We start from the raw sequence: 17,960 nt of genomic DNA on the forward strand, positions 1-17,960 counted from the left end.
TATTTTGAGAGAGAGAAAGAGCAAGCAGGGGAGGGGCAGAGAGTGCAAGAATTCCAAGCAGGCTCTGCACTGTCAGCGTAGAGCCCCATATGGGGCTTGGACCCACAAACCATGAGATTATGACAGGAGCCAAAACAGAGTCAGACACTTAACCGACTGAGCCACCCAGGCACCCCCAAATTAGCTTTCTTAATCTTGAAAATATTTTAGAAGGGCATTCAGGAAAATGAAATACATATAACATTACATTTATAGTCCATAATGAGGTGTGAAGAAGAGGTTGCAGGAATCTTCAATCATGGTGAAAGCATTCAAAACATAGCACAAGATATAACCTAAATAATACAGCTGTCTGCTCCTTCTGAGTCCTTGTCAGCTACATTCCCCTTGGCTAGTCTGCACCCTGTCACTGTCATTCTTTTTTCTGACAAGTCACCTTAACATGTCATCATTGCTCAGGGTCACAAACTGTTTCAGGAATGTCTAATTCATTTTGAAGGTTTCAGACAAATTATGCTTATTTTTTGCAGACTCCTCCAGACACGGGCAGTCTCTAAGGTTGTTACGGATTGAAAGAAACCAGTTACTGCCTTACCCTCTTTTCTATTTGATAATTTCAAGTTTTTATACTAGATTCTGACATTTTCACTACTAGGGTTATTTTATCACATTTAAATTCATAGATCTTCATCTGGAGAACTCACATCTGTACCAAACACTGACAGAATACTGGGCTCAATGCCTGGATTGTAGGCTGTCAGGGCTGACGACTGGAAATAAAGAGGGGTGTTTCCAAAATGCAGTGTATGTCACATGGGACTTGTCAATTACTTTGTACACCAAATAGATCCTTTTTACATATAGGTGTTTTTATTGATCTGTAGTAGTCTTAATTTTTTTCAGAAATCAATTTCTGGTTTTCTTGCCAGAATTACTGTATCCTTGAGAAATTATAAGGATTGTGTTGTTAACTGTTATTATGCTTTGATTCATATAAACATTTTCTGTTTTTATAGAACATTTGTGCTCTGTGTATAACATGTAGGTGCTTAAAGAAAAGAAATTATGTTTTTTAAGTTGATTTTTGAGAGAAAGAGTAAGTGTGAGTGGGGTAGGGGCAGGGAGAGAGAGTGGGGCAGGGGGAGAGAGGGAATCCCAAGCAGACTCCTCACTGCCAGCCCAGAGCCCAACACAGGGCTCGAACTCATGAACCATGAGATCATGACCTGAGCCAAAATCAAGAGTCAGATGCTTAACTGACTAAGTCACCCACGTGCCCCTAGAAATTGTTCTTATAAAAAACCTGTGTTTTATATGAAGAAAAGAAGCCCAGCATCCCCATACTGGTGGTTATTGTGCAAGGTGTCTCACTGTCCCCAGAACCACCTAAATCAGACCGCAGCCCAGCAGATGGCCCCTACAGAATATTTTTCATGCCCCTCTTTTATGGTAGGGCACACATCAGCTCTACACAGACTATGTGGGAATGGGAGCAGACCCAGCCACATAGGTTGTGGGCAGAGAATTCCAAATGTCACTGAGGAAAAGGACTTCCCAGGGATATGAAGAAGAACTCAGCTGGGTCTCCCTGGGTTAAGCAGTTGTGCGAAGGAGAAAGTGACGCTCCATTCTGGATACGGTGTGCTGCATTAAGGGGCTTGGCTATTGGTCAGCTACATTTTCAACTGTCCTGCCAGTTCTGTGTCTTAATCCACATGATGCCTGCACCGAATGAGCAAGTGAGCAATCATAAAAACAGATTTGTTCAAGGTAGGAGAAGAATCCAGAAAGAGGTGGGATTAGCCTGAATGACTGGTCAGATCTTCCCAAGGTTGACTGAGTTGATACTGCAGGCCACCAACTTCTGCCGTGTATATAAAGCCACATGTGTAGATGGAGTCCCTGTGCGAATCTTTAGTGGTTCTTACGATGTAGGAAATGCCCTTATAGCTTCATGTGCTAGCAAACCAGAGAAGAAAAATAGGTTTGTGTTATTCCTTTGATTACATAATTGTGTTAAACATACGTGCTTTCCCCCTGATATTTACTCTGGAAAGGCCATGGCAGCATTTTCCTGATTAAATGTATATATCCTTTTCTCTTTGGCACAGGTCCAGATGTGAAGAAGCTCTGTGTCCTTAGCAAAATTTTGAAGGATACATCCATAGCCATTAATCCTGTAGTTATTAGCAGCTACAGCCCTGAGAATTTTCAGCATGAATGCAGATCTATTTTGGAAAAACTGGAGACAGAGGGACAGTTTGCTTTGGCCAGGAGGGTAGCAGAATTAGCTGAGCTACCTGTGGACAACTTGGTTATTGAAGAGGTATCATTAGTCTCTTAAGTTACTTAAAATGTTAGCTTTTTACACCAGCATTAAACAGAATCAAATGAGATAGAAGATTTATAGGAGAAGAGGCTTTTTTACTTTTGACACACACCTTACTTTCAGAAATGGATGAGCCTAGGATGCCCGTTAGCAAAGAGTGTGTGTTTTAAATTCAGGTCAGCTTATAGGATACGCTGCAACTGTTGTGCTTTGAATAGAATTAAATACAGGGTGGCTTCATCTTGAACCCCCCTTCAATTACGTAAATTTAGAATTGCTTTTCATACTTTAACTTTCCAGATAAAATATTCAGGATCATCTGTAGCCAAGTCTCATGTTCTCTGACTTGATTTGGTTTTGACAAGTATGGCATTCTTGGGAGCATTCGTATTCGTGACACTTTTATATCTAGGAAAGACTAAAAATTGCTTTGTTAAATTTCACAGATAACACAGGAAATGCAGACCTTAAAACACATTGACCAGTGGTCCCTGAAACAAGCAAGAATTGGCTTCTGGAAAAAATGTCACGAGAATTTTAAGAGAAATTCCATTTCAAGCAAAGCAGCTTCCTCCTTTTTCTCAGCCCAGGCCCCTGAGGCATGTGAGTGCCCAGCTGAGGGGGCACTGAGCAGCATTAAGGAGGCCCATCTGCTGCTGACACTGGCTGCACACTGGCTTGCTCAGGAGGGCCGGGTGCCCGTGGACGAGCTGGAGGAGCTGGAGAAGCGGATCTGGCTCTGCCGCATCGCCCAGCACACCCTCAGGGAAAACCCAGAGGAAACAGAGCCCAGGTTTTCTCAACAGATCTCAACTAGTGGGGAACCTTCCTATGAAAGCGTAGCGAGTGAGTTTTCAATCTCCATGTTGGCCGCTCTGAACACATCAAAATACTTAGAACTTAATGGCCTTCCATCCAAAGAGACTTGTGATAACACACTGGGTCGGAAGGAGCAGGAATCGCTGAACTTCCTGATTGGGCGCCTATTGGACGATGGCTGTGTGCATGAAGCAAGTAGAATATGTCGGTATTTTCATTTCTATAACCAAGATGTTGCCTTGGTGTTGCACTGCAGAGCACTGGCTTCAGGGGAAGCTAGTGTGGGTGACCTGCACCCAGAAGTCCATGCTATCCTGCAAAGTGCTGAGCTGCCTGAGGAGGAAGAACCTGGCATGCCACTAAGGAAAGCCCGGAGCAGTAAGTGAAAGAGATCAAACCTCCCTGAGTCCTGGATGGAGCTGTTGGCACTCTTTCCCAGAAAGAAAAGGTCCCTATTGGCATACTAGTTACATAAGTTCAGGGTAATCCATAAACTAGGTAATTAACTAGTCAATGAAATAGCAACACTTGTGTCTTTTAACTAGCTGTATATCAAAGTTGGAATCTATCTGACTTGTAGCTAGTCCATTGAAATTTTTCTGTACCAGTAATCATGTTTCTAATTACACATTGATAGTATATAGACATAGGCTGATGTTTGTGTTAATCTTGTATCCTGTGCCCTTGCTAAACTTGCTCATCCCAGTGGATTTCTTATAGATTCCTTGGAATTTTCTACAGACAATACTCTCTGTGAATAGAGACCGTTTTATTTCTTCCTCTCCAATCTGAATGACTATTATTTCTTTTTCTTGTTTTATTGCACTGGCTAGGACTTCCAGTATGATATTGGGGAAGAATGATAAGAGTGGACATACTTGCCTTGTTACTGATCTTAGGGAGAAAGCATTCAGTCTTTTTATTTTTAATTCAAATACAATTAATATACAGTGTTACATGGTTTCAGGTATATAATATGATTCAATGGTTCTATACGTTATTCAATGCTCATCACAATAAATGTACTCCTAATCCTCTTCACCTATTTCACCCATCCCCCCTCCCCACCTCACCTGTGGTAACTACCAGTTTGCTCTATAGTTTTTTTCTTTTTCTACTTTGTTTTTAAGTTTACTTATTTATTTGGAGAGAGACAGTGCAAGTTGGGGAGGGGCAGAGAGAGAGAAAGAGAGAATCTCAAATAAGCTCTGCACTGTCAGCACAGAACCCAGTGTGGGGCTCAGACCCCCAAACTGTGAGATCATGACCTGAGCCGAAATCAAGACTCAGATGCTTAACTGACTGAACCACCCAGTCTCCCCTGTTCTCTATAGTTAAGAGTCCATTTTTTTGCCTCTTTTATTCTTTATTTGTTTCTTAAATTCCATGTGAGTGAAATTGTATTTCTTTCACTGACTTACTTCACTTAGCATTATACCCTCTACATCCATCCATATTGTTGCAAATGGCCAGATTGTGTTCTTTTTTTTTTTTTTAATGTTTATTCATTTTTGAGAGACAGAGACAGAGCATGGGCGGGGAAGGGGCAGAGAGAGAGGGAGATGCAGAATCTGAAGCAGGCTCCAGGCTCTGAGCTGTCAGCACAGAGCCTGAGGCAAGGCTCGAACTCACAAACTGTGAGATCATGACCTGAGTCGAAGTCGGGCACTCAACTGACTGAGCCACCCAGGCGCCCCAATTGTGTTCTTTTTTTATGGCTGAGTAATATTCCATTGTGTGTATATACCTCATCTTCTTTATCCATCCATCTATGAATGGACACTTGGCTTGGTTCTATATCTTGGTTATTATACATAATGCTTCTATAAACATAGGGGTCGTATATCTTTTCAAACTAGTGTTTTTGTATTCTTTGGGTAAATACCCAATAGTGGAATACTAGATTATATGGTAGGTCTATTTTTAATTTTTTGAGGAACCTCCATACTGTCTTCCACAGTGGCTGCATCACCTTGCATTTCCAGCAGGAGTGCACTAGGGTTCCCTTTCCTCACCAACACTTGCTATTTCTTATGTTTTTTATTTTAGCCATTCTGACAGGTGTAAAGTGATATCTCATTGTGGTTTTGATTTGAATTTCCCTGGTGATGAGGGGGATGTTGAGCATCTTTTCATGTGTCTGTTGGCCATCTGGATGTCTTTGGGAAAATATCTATTCACGTCTTACATATTTTTAGTTGGATTGTGTTTTTTGGTGTTGAGTTGTTTATATATTTTGGAGATTAACCCCCTAATGGGATATTTTATTCACAAATATCTTCTCCCATTCAGTAGGCTTTTTTTTTGTTTGTTGATGGTTTCTTTTGCTGTGTAAAAGCTTTTATTTTGGTGTTAGTCTCAATAGTTTAATTTTGCTTTTTTTCCCCCTTGCCTGAGGAGACATATGTAGAAACAGGTTTCTACAGCTGATGTCAGAGAGATTACTGCCTATGTTTTCTTCTAGGAATTTTATGGTTTCAGGTCTGACATTTAGGTCTTTAATCCATTTTGAATTTTTTGTGTGTATGCTTTCTCTCTCTCTCTCTCTCTCTCTTTAAATGAGGTCAATATATGTGTACTGACAGGAAAAAATGTACAACAACGTACCTTTATTTTTGTAAAAAATAAATGGTGTGCATGTGCCCATGTACCTGTGCAAACCCACGCACAGAAAATAATGCATACCAAGCAAGTAAGAGACATTATTCTGGCAAATTTGGTGGGGGTGGTATTGAATGGATAAATGACTTTCACTTGTTACTTTATGCACTTCTCTACTGTGATTCATTACACTAAGCATGTAATACTTTTGCATTTAAGATACTACACATTAAAAATATGCCTTAAAAAGAAAAAAGTAAATAGCAACTCAGACCATGTTATCCCCTGCTTAAAACCCTTCCCTGGGGTTGTGGTTGTAGGTAAGGCAGAACGAGCTCGCTCTACCTGTTGAAATCAACGTAAAACCTGGCACACAGCAGGCAGCACTGAGTGACACAAATTATGATTCCCCCTCCCCGCCCCCACCTCCCATCACCTCCAGCCTGAGTGTGATGCTGCCTGAAACCCAAAACTAAGCACTAAGCCTGACAGAACACGTGTTCCAGGAGAAGCCCTGTAGAACGGGCTCAAGGAGCAGGAAAGGGAACTCCTAACACCCTTTCTCTTTAATCTCAGCTCCTAAGAAGCCCTTTGGCTGTGGTAGTAGAGGCTGGAGCCGCAGCTGGTAAGATCCAAAACTCAGAGAGGAACTTTATTTTTTGGATTCGAGGTGTCCTGGTCTCAAGATGATGCAGTGAACCCCTGTTCTCTTTTGCATTATCCTGTCTGCTGGCCCAGGATGCAGGCACAGTCAGGGAAAGTGCAGGATAGAATGAGGCTGCTAAAATTCCAGCTGTTGGCCAGAAGGTTGAAAAGTGAAGCCTCAGGGAACCGGAAAATACTTGGGAGAGAGATTCAGGAAACCCAACAATAAAATTGTTTATGAACTCCAGGGCTCAATCCTGGGCTTTGCGTATATAGACCTGCTCCTAATCAGCATATCAAGACTCTGAGAACTGAATTAACAACTACACTACCCAGGCTGCAGAGTGAGCATAGGATGTTACACGCATGCAGGCTAGATCTGAATGGCACTGCAAAGGATTTGAAAACTGATATTAAAATCACAGCCACTGGGTGGCTCAGTCAGTTAAGCATCTGACTTTGGCTCAGGTCATGATCTCGCAGTTCTGAGGTCAAGCCCTGAATCGGGCTGTCTGCTGTCAGGGCAGAGCTTGCTTTGGATCTTCTGCCTCCCTCACTCTCTGCCCCTCCCCTGCTCACACTCTCACTCTCAAAAATAAATAAAAAACATGGGGTGCCTGGGTGGCTCAGTTGGTTAAGCATCCAACTTAGGCTCAGGTCATGATCTCACGGTTCATGGGTTCAAGCCCTGCGTCGGCTCTGTGGTGACAGCTCGGAGCCTGAAGCCTGCTCCAGATTCGGTGTTTCCCTCTCTCTCTGCCCCTCCCCTGCTCACACTCTCTCTCTCAAAAAATAAACATTAAAAATAAATAAATAAACATTTTTTAAAAATGGTCCTTAAAAAAAAAAAAAAAAAAACCAACACAGTCTACAGAACGTGGGTTGGATATCATAGCCGAAACATAACCAGATCAACTGCCTGCTTAAAACAAAACCAACATTCTTCATAAGATTTAAACAAGAATCAGAGTCTCATACTATTCAAAATGTCCAGGATGCAACTTGAAATTACTTGAACATTTAGGTGTATGTGTTTCACCAAATGTAGGTAGTTTTCAGACCTTATGTTTCAGATCTTTTTTCAACACTGTCCTCATAGTCCTCTCCTTTTGGGACTCCAGTGATGCAAATCATAGAACTTTTGTTACTGTCTCACAAGTTCTTGTGACTTTATTCAATTTTTTTTCATTTTTTTTTTTGTCTTAATTCAGATTGGATCATTTTTCTTTCCTTGTTTTCAGATTGGATCATTTCTGTCTGTCCATTTTCAATTTCACGGACTCTTTTCTCTGGCATTTGCATGCTGCTCTTGAGTTTATTTCTGTGATTTTAAATTTTCAGTTATTTTTCACTTCCAGAATTTCTATTTTATCCTTTATACCTTGTTTCTTTGAGACTCTGTTTTTCTTTTTGTCTCAAGAACACTTATAATTGCTTGTTGGAACAATTTGTATGATAGCTACTTTGAAAGATAGTTTGTTCAATAAATGGTAATTTCAACATTTTGTCACTTTAGTACCGGGGGTATTTTTGTGTATTTAGAAAGCAGGGGATGGGCAGAGAGAGAACCCAAGCAGGCTCTGAGCTGTCAGTGCAGAGCCTGTCACGGGGCCCGATCCCACAACTGCAAGATCATGACCTGAGCCAAAAATCAAGAGTTGGACACTTAACTGATTGAGCCGCCCAGCACCTCTGGACCTCATTCTTTTTAATGGCTGCAGAGCATTCTATACACTAATTTTATTTAAGACTTTATTGTTTAATAGTACTGTATTTTTGTTTGTTTTAATTTTTTTTTTAACGTTTATTTTTGAGACAGAGACAAAGCATGAACGGGGGAGGGTCAGAGGGAGGGAGACACAGAATCTGAAACAGGCTCCAGGCTCTGAGCTGTCAGCACAGAGCCCGACACGGGGCTTGAACTCACGGACCGCAAGGTCATGACCTGAGCCGAAGTTAGCTGCTCAACCGACTGAGCCACCCAGGCGCCCCAATAGTACTGTATTGATACATACTTAAAGTCTTCAATTTTGTTTTTGCTGTTAGGAACACTGTGATCTAAATTCTCCCTTCTACTTTTTTTCCTAATAGAAACCCTTTCTCAATTCAAGACCACTTTCTTCTATTTTCGGCTGAGAGGTTGTTTTGATTTTTTTCTTTTTTAAGTCAGGAATGGATTTTAATTTTTATCATGCGCTTCAGGCCTCTATCCGGTTGACCCTTGGTTTTTCTCATTTCCGATTTGGAAAAATCCTTCAGAGTCAATAGAAGATTGAGTTGGGGAGGGGGAGGCTGGCGGCAGGGGCTGGTGCCAGCCTCATAGATGCAGGGTTGTGAAGACTGTACCTCAGGCAGTGACCAGGGAGATGTTTTAGAGATACAGTCAGCTGGATCTGGTGACTTAGGTGGTACGAGAGGAAATTGGGACAGTGTGTGGAGGAGGGTTCAGCAGACATCTTTGGTAATTATCTAGAGTGTTCATTGGGTGGCTTGGAGTCTTGTGTAGCCTCTCAAGGCCTTTGAAGTCTCCTGGCCGGGATTTCCTGGAAGAAGGCAATGAAATAGTGGGGTGTGGGCCCAGTCACAAGTGGTCCCAGACCCAGGGGGAGTCATGGAGGTGTAACGGGAGGAAAGTGTGAGCAAACAGATTGTGCCATAGGGGGCTTGGGAGAGGCCTTTACTTGCCAGCTTAAAGCCCCCCTCAAACCTGTATCTGCTTCCAGCTTCAAGTTTGGATAGTCAGTCACTTGTGATGCTGCCCCCCAGGGATGAAGTGGTGACTAATCTGGAAACTCTGACAAGCAAATGCCTCCATGGGAAGAACTACTGTCGGCAGGTCCTATGTCTGTATGAACTTGCCAAGGTATGTGCCCAATGATGGGGCCTCTGGGGCAGCTGAGGGAGGGAAGCAGGAAGATGGAGATAGATTTTGGATGCTGCCCAGTTGGCCCTTCACGTGATAACCATGACACGAGAGCAGATGGCTCGTCAAGATGTCGGCCCCTGTAAATCCATCCCTGGGAATACCGGGGACTCCAGGCCAAGTGCCAGGCCTTTTGAGTCCTGGCTGTGCCCCAGCCAACCAGAAGCGAGGGCAAGAAATTTCACTTTTCTGGGCTCCTGATTCTCCATCTATAAATGACTTAATCATGAAGGTCCCTTCTAGCCATAATATCTTAGTTAGCTTCAGGATTGTTTGGAGGTCTCCATATGCGGGAGAGCCCAAAATAAGTTATAAAATAAAATGGAATGTGATGACTGTAAAGACAGGAACCAGAGCAGCCAGAAATTGTTTGTGGCTTTGTGCTGATCGAGGGGAGAAAATAATAGACACTGAGAAGTGGGAGAACACAGGAGAAATAATGGCAGGCACTAAAGCCCTTTGGAAGAGCTTCTTTGGAGATTGAGGGTTTTGCTGCTGCTGTGGGAACAGCCGAGTGGAGGCTCTTGCCTTTTATTCAACTTTCTTACATATCATAACATTTGAAAAGCTCAGTGTTCAACAAGAGGTGAGTCACCTGATGGTTTCTGAAGACAAGCCTTTCTTTCTCTTGCTTGGATTCAGCTCATTGGTGAAGAGAAAGAAAGGGCTAGAAAACAGTGCTTCCTTCTTCTAAGGTTTCTGCCCAGGGTGAGGGATCTTTAACCTCAGAAAAAATAGTGGAGTCTGTCCACATGGGATTTCAGAAACGGATGCCTTTTGCTAGCTTTTTTCCTGGCTCCTAATAGTAGCTTTGACCAACTTTGCCTTCCTCTCAGGAGTTGGGCTGTTCCTACGCAGATGTGGCCGCTCGGGACGGTGAGGCCATGCTCAGGACGATCTTGGCCTCTCAGCAGCCCGACCGATGCAGGCGGGCCCAGGCTTTCATCAGCACCCAGGGCCTTGAGCCAGACACAGTGGCTGAACTTGTGGCCGAAGAGGTGACCCGGGAGCTGCTGACCCCATCGGAGGGAACAGGTGCTCCACCCTACATGCCTCCATGTCTTTCAGACCACATTCCCACATTGCCAGCATAAGGAATCTGCATGTCATGTTCATGTGCATCGTGCATGCTGCCTCTGAGACTACCAGGCTGCACTTGTCAGAGGAGAGAACACACTGCATTTATTTTTTTATTGTTGCTTTTTGTTTATTATTTTATGATTATGCTTAGAGTAGCTATGCCTTTCTCGGAGCTAACGAACTCCTGCTGACCTATAAGGTGACCACTAGGCCAACGTGTCTGAGCTCAGCGAAGCAGACAGCTGCACTGGGAGCTCCTTCCGCATTACTGGGCAGAGTGCCTGGCATGGGGTTCTTAGCTTTCTCTCAACTCTCAAGGCTAAAAGCAGCTCCTTTCTCACCGCCTTTTTATCCAGGACTTAAGCAGATGTTCACCCCAGCAGAGGAAAGCCAGACATTTCTTCAGCTGACCACTCTGTGTCAAGACCGCACGTTGGTAGGCATGAAGCTATTAGACAAGATTTCCTCCGTTCCCCATGGGGAGTTGTCTTGCAGTAAGTTCTTGGCCGTTTTCTTACATGTTTGGGCCCAAGCCGGTCTCCAAGAAGTCTCCCCAAGTTAGTCTTTCCAAAACTCAACTTGGATCCTTGTTCCTGCTCTGGATCCCTTCCCTTCCAGCATAGTTTACAAGTTCTTGGTGGAGAGCCATCAGTCATTGAAGAAAATTCAGAAAATAAATATGGGAATGCTGCCCAAAATGTAAAATTTACACAAGAAGGTAACCTTATAACATTTATATAACATTTACCTTACCTTACTCTCACGTTATCCCCTAAAATGGGGATATTACAGTCCCCATTTTATTTTTTTCTTTCAACGTTTATTTATTTATTTTTGGGACAGAGAGAGAGCATGAACGGGGGAGGGGCAGAGAGAGAGGGAGACACAGAATCAGAAACAGGCTCCAGGCTCTGAGCCATCAGCCCAGAGCCTGACGCGGGGCTCGAACTCACGGACCGTGAGATCGTGACCTGGCTGAAGTCGGACGCTTAACCGACTGTGCCACCCAGGCGCCCCTACAGTCCCCATTTTAGAAGGTAACTGAAGCTGAGAGAAGTTGATTGATTTGTAACTGTTACGTGTCAGAAGTGTTACTTGAACCCAGTCCCTGTGACTTGAAAGCGTGCTCGCTTTCCACAATATCTAGTTCATTCTAGGCATTCGGTAGTATGTGTCCATCTGATCTTTCTCTATGGAAGTCTATAGGCATTTTTTTCAAAAATGGCATTATCCTGTGTATACTGTTTATAATTACTTTATGAACATGCTGTCATTAACATCTTTCCATGACCATATTCTTCTATATCATTGTCACTGGTTACACAGTATTTCTCATGTAATTATAACATTTTATACTTTACTTTGGTATAAGATTGCTTCCAACTTTCTGTTTTCAACACCGTGACAAGCATCCTTATAGGCACATTTATATGCACATTGATGATTATCTCCCTAAGATAAATTCCTGATTCAAAAGTATGTCTATTTTTGAAGCTTTATATGTCCATTGCCACACTTTACTCCAAAGCTGGTGAGGTCAGGGATCTCAGAGTCTTCTCCAGACAGGCTGTCTATATAGGCCCCTCCACCCTGCTGCCAGGGTTTGCAATCCTTTCTTACCCTGACTGCCTTACCTACCCAGCCACGGAGCTGCTGATCCTGGCCCATCACTGCTTCACGCTGACATGCCACATGGAGGGCATCAGCCGAGTCCTGCAGGCTGCCCGGCTGCTTACAGACAAACACTTGGCCCCCAGTGAGGAGTATGGGCTGATGGTAAGTCACCCCTGAACCCCCACCCTCCATTCTGAGGCCACCTTTGAGAGAACAGATAGGCTGGGGACCAGTTCAGAGCTGACATGGTCTTAGGGCATTTGCTCCTCTGGATACCACTGCCTACTTGGGAGCTGGCTGGGCAGCTCAACCCTCTGCTCTAGGTTAGGCTTACTGTCAAAATCAGAGCAGAGACTGCCCCAAAGGAGCAGATATCAAGAGGGTCTATGCCATGCTCCAGGGCTGTCCTACCCCCTTGCCAGGGCAGTTCATTTATCTAGAGGGCTGAGACAGCTCTGTTTCCCCCCAAAACAAGGTTCAGTGTTGTCTCTGAACTGAAATGAGCTGACAGCTCACACCTCCTGTGCCTCCCCAATCTCCCCAGGCTTGAAACTGACCCGTGGGGGTGAGCAAGCCACCGGGCCCTGTAATAAGGCGTGGTGGGAAGAGGAAGCGTGCCTGCCTACCATGTCACATCAACACTTAGGTTTATAGACGACTGAGGAGGCAACAGCCAATGGTGGCCCAATGGCGAGCATTTCTGAATCCTCCAGAGGAGGTCCCATTGGGTACATGGGAAGGGAGGGAGGGAGCTAAGAATGGCAGCCTTGCCATTAGCCTTTCTGCTCCCTGGAGGTTGGCATCTGAAAGCAACCAAAATGATGAGAGCAGCGGTGATCCAGCTGACACTGATGCAGGCTGCCCTCACCCTTTCCAGGTGCGCCTGCTCACTGGCATTGGAAGGTACAATGAGATGACCTACATATTTGATTTGCTGCATAAAAAGCACTACTTTGAAGTGCTGATGAGGAAGAAGTTGGATCCGGTAGGTGTACAGTATTTTGAGCTCCAGGATGGCATATATTGTTGACTTTACAGCTGACTTCTCAGGAATAATCCCAGTCAGGGTGGCCCCCTGGGATCAAAGGGAGAGAATTAAAGAACTTCCTAGGACACACACCGTAACCAGTAGCTTTAAGTTACAGAGTTCAGACTAGGTAGCAATTATCCCAATAGATGTTAAATAATGAGGAAGACAAGTTTGTGCACTTCCTGTCAGCCTGTCACCTGCCTTGGCTGTCTGAATGCTGGCTCCGGGGAAGCAAAACCCCTTCCTGGGAGCCATGTGGAAGTAGATTAACCAGCTCAGAATGCTGTGTCTGATGGCTTTGAGTGGAGAGTTTTCAAGGGACCATGAGAATGCGTGTTGCCAAGAGCTGCTAGGAAGTGAATGGAATGCCCAGGCCTGGGCTTGGAAGGCTGTGGGGCAGCTTACAGTGATGACCAGGAAGGAGGCCTGGAAGCCAAGGCCTGACCTGTCAGCCCTCTAGGCTCCGGGCACTTCTCTGTCTTTGGCGTGCCATGTGACCCCAGGCATGTCACTTACGGAGCCTCTGTTCCCAAATCATCCATTTGGCTGATGGATTGCTTCAGCCTCTTTCACCTCTGAAGATTTGAAAACCAAGGCACATTTTTGGCTTCTGGGAACTTGAGCTCAGCCAATCAGGACTAAGAGATAAAGCAGAAAAACTCTCCCCAGTGCTGGGCCAGTTTCAGGACAAACCAGTCCAATTGTGAGGAGAGGAGCAAGTCCTGGGCTGAGGTGCACCTGCAGGATACCCCAGAGGGTTTTTTAAAAATTGTTTCCAAGGCCTTTTGGTTTGTGCATGGAAATATTCTTTTAATAAGTTTTTTTCCTGATAACAAAAGTAACACATATTCACTATAGAGACACTTGGAAAACAACAATGCACAGAAAAAAGTCCTCACCAGGAGACAGCCACTGCTAACAGTCTGGTGTAGGCCCTTTCTCTGCACATGTGGCCAGAAACATATATACATACGTAGTTACGTATTTTTTAGCAAAACTTTTATCATGGTGTGTAGATATAAAATAGCCTGCTTTTCTCACTTAATAAGCATGTCATGAATATTTCCCAAACCAACATTGGCTGTAATGGCTACATGGTATTCTCTTAGTCCTTATTCTGGACATCTGGATTCTTTCCAGTTGTTTGCTATTGAATACCTGTGGTAAATCCATCTCAGCACGTTTCTCTGCTTACTTCTTAAGGGATAGATTCTTAAAAAATGGAACTGTTAGAGTAATGCACATGTGCACATTTTTGAGGGTTCTCCCTTCTGACAGGTTTCACCGTTCACATTTGTACCAGCAGAGAGGATGTGCCTGTTTTCTTAACGGTAGCATAAACTTTTGTGTTCATTTTTGCTTATCTTTTCCTTTTTCTTGGGAGTTGTCAAGGAACTGTCAGAACCAAGGGACTCAGCCAGTCATGCCCCCTCGCAGTCACTGGTTGACCTTGGTACTCCCCTTTTTCCCTGGGCAGAGCGGTACCCTGAAGACAGCCCTGCTGGACTACATCAAACGCTGTCGCCCGGGAGACAGTGAGAAGCACAACATGATTGCTCTGTGCTTCAGCATGTGCCGGGAGATTGGGGAGAACCACGAGGCAGCTGCCTGCATCCAACTGAAATTGATCGAGTCTCAGCCCTGGGGTGAGAAAGGTCACAGCAGTGCCCTCAGGCCAGTGCTGCCAGCCAGGAGAGGTTTTTGGGACTAAGAAGGGGATTAATACCCACTTCAGCTATTAACTGCCACTCAGTGGGGCCCCAGCTGGGCAGACAAGAGACGGAAGGGGATTTGGAAGGCATTTGCCCCTCTTGTAGCCCATGCACCCGCGGTGACATCCATCCGGAAGCAATGTGTACACTGAGGCTGGGCGAGCCTGCCTTGATGCTTCTGAGAACTAGATGAACCCTGCTCCAAAGTGTGTGCTTCTGGTCCAGTAGCCTTTAGCTGAGTAAGACATGCCTGCCTCCTAGCGAATGTGAGCTGGATGTTTCCAGTCCAGCCCACCATCACTGGGTGGGATGGGAGCAGCCAGCCTCCGGAGTCAGACACACCCCACAGGTTTCCCCTTCTCTCCCGCAGAGGACCGCCTCAAGGACGGGCACCACCTGAAGCAGCTGCTGCTGAAAGCCCTGACTCTGATGCTGGATGCAGCAGAGAGTTATGCCAAGGTAACAGTGGAGTCTCATTCCAGAACGGCCTTAGAGCTTGGTGTCTGCAGTAGGAATTATCTCCCTGGGCTCTTCCAAGTGAAAGGAGACGGAGCCTTGGGCCAACGGGGGGCAGAAGGGGTGAGTTCAGTTGCTGGAAGGTTCCCAGGGGACATGCCAACATGTCCCCTGTGCCTCCCTCTACCCTTGTCTCTCAGGACTCCTGTGTGCGACAGGCCCTGCACTGTCACCGGCTCACCAAGTTGATAACACTACAGATTCACTTTCTGAACACTGGCCAGAACACAATGCTCATCAACCTGGGCCGCCACAGGCTGATGGACTGCATCATTGCTCTACCTCGGTTCTACCAGGTAAGCAAGGAAGGAAACTCTAGAAGTCAGCTTTGTTGCCAGCACCCCTTCCTGCCACCCCTCTCCTGGGGCCCACAGGTTGAGTCACTTGCCTGGAATGTCAGAACTAGAGACAGAATCAGGGTAATTCTAAGCTTTTACTTTTAGCTGTCCGATACACCAAATTGCTTTTCATGGCAGGATTTGTTAGCATATTGTTTGGACAGAGGTTGGAGCTTGTGGTTAGGCCAGCAGAAAGGCAGACAACCTTTGGAGAAACATTCCTGCTAATGGGCTATCTCTTAGCCCGCCCCACTGTTTCTAGGATGGTACACCTGGGTTAGCATAGGGAGTCAGGGCTGCTGGGAGGCTGGCTTTGGCACTTAGGTTACCAGGGAATCAGCCCCTTCCCTGTTCCTTACACAGTTGAGTTAGTGGGAAAAATACCATTTCTCAGTAGTTTTACTAACTCATTGTGAAGATTAAAAATACCACAGGACAATGGGGTTTAAGGGAAGAGAAATGTCAAACAAACACCAAACTTCCCAGTGCTAATGCTAATAGTCTTTCTGCATGTTGGTGATGGTCACATTCACCATGAATGTAACAGTAGGAAGTTGTTTTTTAGAACCCCTTGCCTTCAATTTTACATCAGATAGGGTTCTAATGGTATCCTTCTTCCCCTCCATCCTTTTATAAGGCTTCTATTGTGGCTGAGGCCTATGACTTTGTTCCTGATTGGGCTGAAATTCTATACCAACAAGTGATTGTTAAAGGAGACTTTAATTACTTGGAAGAATTTAAGCAGCAAAGGTTATTAAGATCTAGTGTATTTGAAGAGATTTCAAAAAAGTAAGTATTAAAATGACTCTGCTTTGAGATAAGGCATGGGTTAAGAATTCTATGGCTAAATAGAACATGTCTGTAGCTGCCTCTCTGAGATGGCAAACAGATGTCAAGAATCCCCAGGGGCACCTGGGTGGCTCAGCCGGTTGAGCATCAGAACTTTTGGTTTCGGCTCAGGTCATGATCTTGCAGTTCGTGAGGTAGAGCCCTGCGTCAGACTCTGCACTGACAGCGCAGAGCCTGCGTGTGATTCTCTCTTCCCCTCAAAATAAATCAACTTAAAAGATCTCTTGCTTCTGGATGTTTTTTTAACAAACGTATGCAAATAGATGAATGAGAACAGTTTACTTACAGCACGCTGAATTTAAAATGGGAGGACAGCTGTTCAGCTTGCCCAAGGTGCCAAACACTCTAAACCTCAGAGGCCTCCTTTGGAGTACTGAACTTACTGCAATTAAAGCGAGCATTAAGATAACATTTTTAATGAAATAATTTCATGTTTATCCAGGACCCCTAACACCATAGATAGAATTTCTCAGATTCCAGCATCGTCTATGTAAGTAGCCGTGTCAAAGTAGACAGCTCTCGCTCAAGATATAGTATCTTAACCTGTACATTCTTCTATTTCTTTTCTAGATACAAACAGCATCAGCCTACTGACACAGCTGTGAAAAACCTGAAGAAGTTACTCACTTATTGTGAAGATGTCTACTTGTATTACAAACTTGCATATGAACACAAATTTTATGACATTGTAAATATGCTTCTGAAGGACCCTCAAACTGGCTGCTGTCTAAAGGACATGCTAGCAGGTTAGGTGGATGCAGATGATAGGAGGGTGGTTACTGCCAAGATGTCATACATGCCTGTTTTCTTGTACTGAAGTGAGGTACTGACAGAAGTTTGTTCAGAATAATGCGGTGGGGGTATGTGTTGTCAAGTTGTAAAACCCCAGGACTGACCATAACCAGTCCTCTGTGAATAGTGGGTAAATGAGAGAATTTTCACGAGGAAATTCTTACTTAAAAGTGATTGTTCATCTATACCACTTCAGATAGTATAGTATTGGTATAAAGATCAAAAGCTCCATCTTCCTGAAGATGGCTTCTATTTAGATATGCAATATTGATTAAAGAATATCTGTGCCTGCAGATTCCAGTTTCAAAGGAATTTAATATTATTTACACAGTTAAGGAACAGATGATACATTTCCATTTGTTAGAAACTGATCTCTATAATAAAATAGATTTTAAATTCATTGTATGTCATCATTACTGCCAAGGAAATCTTAGCCCTTGTCTGCCCTAAAACAATATTTACTGTAATTATTGCTGTGTAGTCATTGCTTTCTGTTAATTCCTCCAATCATTTAGATGGTTCTTATACTTAGTAGTCTACAGAGCTTTGATTGAGGTTCCTATTTAAGAGAAACTTAAAACATGTTTTGTTGTCCCTACTTTTGATTCTCTGACAGTTTCAAAAAGACTCCAACCACAAATTTGGTTAAATTGCTTAAAATATATAATAAAGAGGATCACCCAATCTATGCTTTTACAGCCGTAACCTGAGT

The 17,960-nt window shown here is 44.2% G+C and overlaps 1 protein-coding gene across 2 annotated transcripts in view; it reads left to right on the top strand.

Moving 5' to 3' along the window:
* Positions 1-17,648, top strand: part of SPG11 (SPG11 vesicle trafficking associated, spatacsin) — an 86,095-nt gene extending 68,447 nt beyond the window's left edge. For both annotated transcript variants that reach the window (XM_015064823.3, XM_053224076.1), the window contains 12 exons: positions 2,112-2,326; positions 2,776-3,526; positions 9,118-9,257; positions 10,154-10,352; positions 10,754-10,891; positions 12,040-12,173; positions 12,889-12,996; positions 14,519-14,687; positions 15,124-15,212; positions 15,410-15,565; positions 16,245-16,396; positions 17,027-17,648. In XM_015064823.3, coding sequence (XP_014920309.1) covers positions 2,112-2,326; positions 2,776-3,526; positions 9,118-9,257; positions 10,154-10,352; positions 10,754-10,891; positions 12,040-12,173; positions 12,889-12,996; positions 14,519-14,687; positions 15,124-15,212; positions 15,410-15,565; positions 16,245-16,396; positions 17,027-17,207 — 2,432 coding nt within the window. In that variant the 3' untranslated portion in view covers positions 17,208-17,648. The remainder of the gene's footprint in view (positions 1-2,111; positions 2,327-2,775; positions 3,527-9,117; positions 9,258-10,153; positions 10,353-10,753; positions 10,892-12,039; positions 12,174-12,888; positions 12,997-14,518; positions 14,688-15,123; positions 15,213-15,409; positions 15,566-16,244; positions 16,397-17,026) is intronic.
* Positions 17,649-17,960: the final 312 nt, after the last annotated feature.

This window comes from Acinonyx jubatus, chromosome B3 (assembly GCF_027475565.1).
Source record: "Acinonyx jubatus isolate Ajub_Pintada_27869175 chromosome B3, VMU_Ajub_asm_v1.0, whole genome shotgun sequence".
In the NCBI taxonomy this organism is placed as follows: domain Eukaryota; kingdom Metazoa; phylum Chordata; class Mammalia; order Carnivora; family Felidae; genus Acinonyx; species Acinonyx jubatus.